The following is a 7767-nucleotide window of genomic DNA, read 5'->3' as shown; positions in this document are numbered from 1 at the left end:
AGGAGCTCACTGCGAAGCTGAAGGTGGAGGAGAGGAAGAGAAGGAGCACTGAGGCTGGGCTTAAGAATGCTGAAGACCAGGTTGAGGAGCAATGTAAGAAGCTCCATTATGCTAAAACAGAGCTGGCCACAGCCAAACAGCAAGTCCTGGAGTTGAAGGTAGAGCTGGGCAAGGCCAAGGAAGCCGCTCGAAAGATTAAGGAAGCCGCGGAGGCCTCGGCGCAGGCATCCAATAACCTTGGGGTGGAGGAGGATGAGGTCCACCTAGCGAAGGAGCTGGCTGAGGTTTGCAGGGACTATTGCCAGATGGTGTGGATAGAAGCTTTCAATGTGGCAAGAGTCCCTACTACCTCAAAGTGGAGGAAGGCTGAGAATGTCTACTACCCTCTAGATATTCGTGAAGTTCCAGCTACACTTCTACCTCCCGTTGTCCTTGCACATACCTCCTTTGAGCAGTCCCTTATCACCCAGGCCTCTCTTCCCCCTCTTGGGGTCTCCAAAGGGCTTGGACAAGCTGGTGACCAAGGCTAGGGGGTTGAGGTAGGCAAGAAAAAAGGGGCTAGCCAGGGTAGTCCTTGGCCAGAGGAGAAAGGCAAGGGCAAGGATGTCAAGCCCCTGTTAGAGGCCAAGGGTCCAAAAGCTACCCTTAAGCTCAAGGATGTCGCTCTTGAGGCCAAAGATGCTGCTCCCACGGCAAAGGAGGTTGAGACCAAATCAATGGGGGCTGATCCAAAGGCCGCTGACCCACATGTCTCCTAACTAGGTAGCAAGAAAGACCCTCCTCCCAAGGCCAAGGCGTAGCTTAGGATCTTTTTCTTTTCTACTCTTATTATTGTAATAGTTTTATCTTATTTTATTTTATTTTTTTGTAATTTTCCTTTGTCATGGCAGTTTGCCATGTTTAAGATGTATCTCTTTTCTCAATTCATGAAAGGACATAGATTTTGGCCTATGTGGGATTTGACTTTTCTTGCGATATATATCTCTGGTTGGCTATAGCTGTTGTTTTGCCCCCTGCTGAGACCTTAAATTGATGATGCTTCTAAGGGTGTACACCCCTACTTTAACAAAAGCTAAAGGTGATGGTTTGTTGTTAACTCAAATAAAGCAAAACCATGTAAACAATGAGAAAGGATGACTATGTGTTAGTCCTGAAAACTGTGTAATTAATCAGGGAGGCCTAAGTCCATAAAGGTAAACAAGGCACTTAGAAGGAAAAAAGTACCTTATTTTAAGAGCACCTTAATGTACCCTCAGAATCCTTTAGCCCAAGCCTAAGGTAAGTCCTCGTTTTCATGTGATGATGCATGTGGTGGCCCCATCCCTGGTGGGTTCACCAGGTGTTAATTTCTCCAAGGCATATGATCCGAGGGGTTACATAAGTAGGGGAGAGTGTTAATTTACCCAAGGTATGTGGTTTGAGGGACCAGATATAACCCAAGTTCTGTTTAACACTTAAACAAACAACCTAAAATATTAATTAACCCAAGGCATGTGGTCCAAGGAGTCAAGCATGACTAAGGTTCTGTTTAATACTTAGATAAATAATGAGAAGTATTAATTTACCCAACATATGTGGTCCGAGGAGCCAAGCATGATCAAGATTCTGTTTAATACTTAGATAAATAATGAGAAGTATTAATTGACCTAAGGTATGTGGTCCGAGGAGTCAGGCATGACCAAGATTCTGTTTAATACTTAGATAAATAATGAGAAGTATTAATTTGCCCAAAGTATGTGGTCCAAGGAGCCAGACATGACCAATGTCCTGTTTAATACTTAGATAAATAATGAGAAGTATTAATTTACTCAAGGTATGTGGTTTGAGGAGCCAAACATGACAAATGTTCTGTTTAATACTTAGATAAATAATGAGAAGTATTAATTTACCCAAGGTATGTGGTATGAGGAGCCAGACATGACCAATATTCTGTTTAATACTCGGACAAATAATGAATACAACAAATCTTGTCATAAGTAAAACATGGCAGAAATGCCTTTATTAATAGTAATACCTTTGCAGGTTATTTACATTCTAGGGCGTGGTACAATTTTTTTATTTAAATCTTCTTGGGAAATATGCTCCTATACCAGTTACCGAGGTGATGTGGTATGACCCTTCCCAATTGGACCCTAACTTCCTCCATGCTAGGTTCTTTACAGTACCCAATACCAAGTCTCCAGGAGTTAATGGTCTTAACTTTACATTTGAGTCGTACCCCTGCTTGAGCCTATGCTGATAATACGCCAATTTCACCATAGCATTTTCTCTTCGCTCTTCAATTAAATCCAAGTACTTCTCTAATAACCCGTCATTGCTATCCGGGGTAAACAAGCTTGTTTTCAGCATTGGGAATCCAGTTTCCAGAGGAATTACAGCCTTGGCCCCATAAGTCAAAGAAAAAAGAGTCTCGCTTGTGGACCTACGAGGGGTAGTTCTGTATGTCTAAAGAACATGTGACAGCTTTTCCACCCATCTACCCTTGGCATCGTCCAACCTCTTTTTAAGCCCATTTACTATGACTTTATTCACAGCCTTGACCTGCCTATTGCCCTGGGGATAGGCCGGAGTTGAATATTTGTTCTTAATACCCAATTCGGAACAATACCTCTTGAAAGCCTTAATAACAAATTAAAGCCCATTGTCCGAGATGAGAGTGTGAGGAATCCCAAATCGAGTGACAATATTTCTCTGCACAAATCTCTTAGCATCCATGTCTTTGATATTTGCTAGGGACTTAGCTTTAACCCATTTAGTGACGTAGTCAGTGTTGACCAAAAGCCACCTCTTATTCCCCGCTGCTTTGGGGAAGGGCCCTACTATATCCAATCCCTATTTGGTAAAAGGCCAAGGACTGGACAGAGGATTGAGGACACCCCCAGGCTAATGAATGTTTGGAGCGAATTTTTGACATTGATCACACTTCTTCATGTACTTTTGTGATTCCTTTTGCATGCCTGACCACCAGTACCCTTGAGTGAGAGCCTTGTGAGATAGAGATCTGCCACTTGTATGACTCCTACAAATCTCTTCATGTATTTCTTCTAGGAAGGGTTCTATTGTCTTAGGATGTATACACAGTAAGTACGGTCCAGAGAAATAGCGATTGTACAACTTTTGGTCCTTGGATAACAAAAAACAAGGAGCTTTTCTTTGCACTTTATCAGCCTCTCCTTCTCCTCAGGCAAGATATAATTCTTGAGGAACATAACAATGGGATCCATCCAACTAGGTCCCACTCTAATCTGATGAACCTACACCACGTCTTTCGTTATCTCGGCGGGCTTACGCAAATCTTCAACCAAGATGACCCGAGGTAAACTCTTAGCCGAGGAGGTTGTGAGCGTAGCAGGAGAGTTTGTATGAGTATTTCTGCTTCTAGGAATTTGCTGTAAGGTGAAAGACTTGAACCCTAATCGTAAATGTCTGACTTAACTCAAGAACTCTTGCATTCTCAGATCCCTAGCTTCTAATTCACCCTCTACCTGTCCAACAACCAGCCTAGAATCTGAAAACACCTCCAACACCTTTCCTTCCATCTTTGGAACTATAGTCATTCCTACCAACAACGCCTCGTACTCTGCCTCGTTATTTGTGGCCGAGAAACTCAATCTCAAGGATTTCTCAATAACGATCCCCTTGGGAGATATCATAACCAGCCCCACTTCGGATCCTCTTTAATTAGCAGCACCATCAACATATACCCTCTAGGATAGAGGTTCTAGTAAAGAGACCACTCCAACTGATTTTCCATCCATGTTCTGTTTTTCTCCTTCTTCTTCTATAGAAGGTTTAGCAAATTCAGCCACCAAATCCGCAAGGACTTGGCCTTTAACAGAGGTGTGAGGCATATACTTGATATTGAAGGCCCCAGAATTATACTCCATTTAGCAATCCTCCCCGTGTAATCAGCTTTATGAATTAGGGATTGAAGATGAAGTTGAGTCAACACCACCACTGTGTGAGCTTGAAAGTAATGGGGGAGTTTACGTGTTACATGCACTACTGCTAATATGACATTCTCTAATGGTAGGTACCGAACCTTTACTTTCGGTAAGGATTTGCTCACGTAGTAGACTGGCCTCTGCACCCCATCATTAAGTCGTATCAACACCAAGCTAACTGCATGGGGAGCCACAACAATGTAGGCGAAGAAGACCTCATCCTCCTCAGGCTTGGACATGATGGGTGGTCGAGAAAGGTACTCCTTCAACTACTGGAAGGCTAAGGCGCACTCCTCGGTCCACTTAAACCCTTTCCACTTGTTCAACAACTGAAAAAAAGGTCTGCACTTGTCTGCTAATCGAGAGATAAATTGGTTCAAGGTAGCAGTCATCCCCGTTAATCTCTGGACCTCCTTAGGGTTCCAAGGAGGCTACAAACTGTTAATTTCCCTAATCTGATCAGGATTGACTTCAATTCCACAATGAGTGACCATGTAACCCAAAAACTTTCCTAAACCAATACCAAATGAGCATTTAGAAGCATTAAGGTACAGTTTGTGCTTCCTCAATATTCCAAAGATGTTTCCGAGGTCACTAATGTGCTCGGATTCCAACTTGCTCTTCACCACCATATTGTCTATATGGATTTCAATATTTTTTCCTAGTTATGGCTCAAACATCCTGGTCATCATCCTTTGATAGGTGGATTTTGCGTTCTTTAAATCAAAGGCATCACCTTGTAGTGGTAATTTCCAATAGGAGTAACAAAATCTGTCTTTTCTTGATCATCTAAAGCTAAGGGTATTTGATGGTACCCTTGGAAGGCATCTAAAAAGCTCATCCAAGGATGACCCATAATGGTGTCAACCAATTGGTCTATATGAAGCATGAGAAAGGGGTCCTTGGTGCAAGCCTTGTTCAAATCTGTGAAATCTAAAATTGTAGGGCGCAATTTTGTACCGTTACATAAAGGGAAAATGATCTTGGCCCTAAGAGCCCAATACAATGAATTTCTAGAGAGTGGGTTGAAAAACTAGGCTTTAATGGATCAAATGATTGTGGTAATGAGCCCAGATGACAAGTAAACAAGAATAAAATGGTTATGCTTAAAATAAATCGTCCTCGAGTCAATCTAAGGAGATTGAATCTTTTATATATTTCCTTACTGAAGTTGATTACAAGTCTAGTTCTTGTTTCTACAGTGTTTTTTTTCTCCCCATCATCACCTATAACAACCTTTTCTAATTCCTCACACTTTGCCCCTTCTACCATATCTGTAAACAAAATTAACTTATTTGATTGCTATAAGCCCTGCTTAATAGAGGCTGAGAGTTCACCTTCAGCCTGGCGTCTGATAGCAGAAACTAAACACTGCCTGACCATAGATTGGCTCTTGACCAATTCTTCAACTTGGTCGCCGGATGGATACTTCACCTTCAAGTGCAAGGTGGAGCAGACGGCTCCCATGGCATGTAGTCAGGGTCTTGCCACGATGGCGGTATAGGGAGAGTAAGCATCCACTACAATGAAATTCACCTCTACTACCTTTGACCTTGCCTGTACTGGTAGTTTGATCTGACCCTTTGGTATAACCACCTTCCAATCAAAACCCACCAAGGGTGAATCATAACCGGTTAAATCTTCTAGTTTCAGCTTTAGCCCCTTATACAAATCAGGGTACATAATCTCTGCCTCACTGCCTTGGTCAACTAACACTCGATTCCTGTCATATCCCCTTATCTTGAGGGTAACCACTAATGCATCATCATGTGGTTGAAAGGTACCAATCTTGTCCTCGTCTGAGAAACTTAGCACTAGTCAGACTTCCATCCTACTTCTCTTTAGTTCAGAGGAGAAGTCCTTTGCGTGTGGCTGAGCTATGGATAGTACCCTTGAGGGGTGAGAACCAGTCCTTAATGGGGCGGTGAGAATAACACTGATTGTACTCAGAGATGGCTTTGAAGAAGCATCTTTCTGAGATCCTACCTTGGCTGGCCTCCCTACCCATTGGAGTGATATAAAAATTGCTTTAACTTACCACCTCAGACTAACTGCTCTAGGTGATTCCATAAAGTTCTACAGTCCTCCGTAGTATGCCCTCGCTCCTGGTGGTACTGGTAATGAAGGCTTTGGTTGCGCCTTGTAAGATCTCCTCCGATCTTGTTAGGCCACTGAAAATATGGTTCATTCTTAATTTTTTCTAAGATTTAATGCACTGGTTCTCGGAACACCGTGTTGACCGCTTGAGCAGTAGCAGTAGCGGCAGCCCCAGATTGCTCAGAAAAATCCTGTCGAGGACAACTATTATTGTACTTGTTCGACCTGAAGTTCCTCTTATCCTGAGGGACCACCTTAGCCTTGCCTTTACCTAGTTATTGGTCCTTTTCGACCTACTTATACTTATCAATGCATTCCATGAGTTGATGCACATTACTAACTGGCTTCCTTGTTATTGATTTCCTCAAACCGTGCTCGGCAAGCAAGCCGACCTTAAACGTTCTTACAGCTACGTTATCAAAATCTCCATCAATTTCATTAAACATCTCCTAGTATCGATCAAAGTACATCTTTGAGGTTTCTCCCTCTCGCATAACCATAGACAACAAGGAATCCAAAGACCCTTGTAAGCTCCTTAAAAGAGTTAATAGAACCCTCCTTCTGGCCATTAAACCACCTTATTGCCATAGGCCCTAAGCTAGATGGAAACACCTTACACATCAAGGCCTCGTTCTTAGAGTGAACAACCATTCTCTGGTTAAAATGGCTCACGTGCTCCATAGGGTCCGTCCTACCATTGTAGATGGTAAACGTTGGCTGGGCAAACCGTTGGGGAAGCCTTCCTTCCTCAATTCTCCAGGTAAAAGGTGATTTGGAGATCTGGTTCAGAGCCTTACTCATGACATTGTTGCCCACACCTTTACGTGATGGACTTCTCCTCATCCGCCCATCATGACGCTCCTTATCGCACGAAAAAGACTCGCTAGAAGGAGTCCTTGACCTCCGCCAGTAGCTATGATCATTATCACCATCAAAAGAATGGTTAGAACTTGAAGGAGTTCCTCTACGTCGCTCTTGGCGCAACTTTCTTCTTAAACGATCAATTTCTAATTGCGTGCTTCTGGTAGTTGCTTCATGAGAGACATGGCTCCCCCTCCTAGACTGGCTCCTACTGGTGTGCGCAGTATGCACACTCACTTCCTGGTCCCTCCTTCGCTCAAGGTTGAGAGACTATTCTTGACGCTAGGACCCAACAGATTCCTCCCGATTTGGCCCTGAGCCCACCATGATTATATGTTGTTTTCACTAAAGCTCAAGTATTTCCCATAGACAGCGCCAATTGTAAAGGCACAATTTTGTACAGTTACCTAAAAGGAAAAGGATCTTGGCCCAAAGAGCCCAATAAAATAAATTTCTAGAGAGTGGGTCGGAAAACTAGGCTTTAATGGATCAGATGATAGTGGTAATGAGCCTAGATGACAAGTAAACAAGAATAAAATGGTCAAAATAAATCGTCCTCGGGTCAATCTAAGGAGACTGAATCTTTAATATATTTTCTTACTGAAGTTGATTACAAGTCTAGTTCTTGTTTCTATAGTGTTTTTTTTTCTCCCCCTTTTCTCCCGAAGGGTTCCTTACATTATATATCTCCCCTTAGATGATCTTGACCCTTTATTTGTTGATCATCCAGGTCATTACTGTTCCATCAGACACCTTCCCAGACCCCTTGTGAGTCGCGGTAGCTAAGGCAGCATTGTTCAAAGGTCTTCTCCACATAAATGCAGCCAAGAGGTTTGGTGGGATGCATTAAATGTGGTGGCAGCCA

At 42.9% G+C, this 7767-nt stretch overlaps 1 protein-coding gene across 1 annotated transcript; it reads right to left on the bottom strand.

Moving 5' to 3' along the window:
* Nucleotides 1-3431: 3431 nt before the first annotated feature.
* On the bottom strand, nucleotides 3432-4183 carry LOC142634835 (uncharacterized). Its single transcript, XM_075809089.1, has 2 exons — nucleotides 3856-4183; nucleotides 3432-3673 (listed from the first exon to the last, which is right to left on the bottom strand). The coding sequence occupies exons 1-2, from the start codon at nucleotides 4181-4183 to the stop codon at nucleotides 3432-3434; spliced, it is 570 nt and encodes a 189-aa protein (XP_075665204.1).
* Nucleotides 4184-7767: the final 3584 nt, after the last annotated feature.

Source organism: Castanea sativa, chromosome 5 (assembly GCF_040712315.1).
Source record: "Castanea sativa cultivar Marrone di Chiusa Pesio chromosome 5, ASM4071231v1".
Lineage (NCBI taxonomy): Eukaryota > Viridiplantae > Streptophyta > Magnoliopsida > Fagales > Fagaceae > Castanea > Castanea sativa.
The sequence above is the reverse complement of the archived record's forward strand: the minus strand, read 5'-3'. Positions and strand labels throughout refer to the sequence as shown.

Bases quoted from the DNA above. Each gene is read 5' to 3' on its own strand.
- LOC142634835 (XM_075809089.1), bottom strand. From the start codon at position 4,183: ATGTCCAAGCCTGAGGAGGATGAGGTCTTCTTCGCCTACATTGTTGTG. The intron at 3,674-3,855 runs GTATATGCCTCA...CTAATTAAAGAG, and splicing joins TCTGGGGCCTTCAATATCAA to GATCCGAAGTGGGGCTGGTT.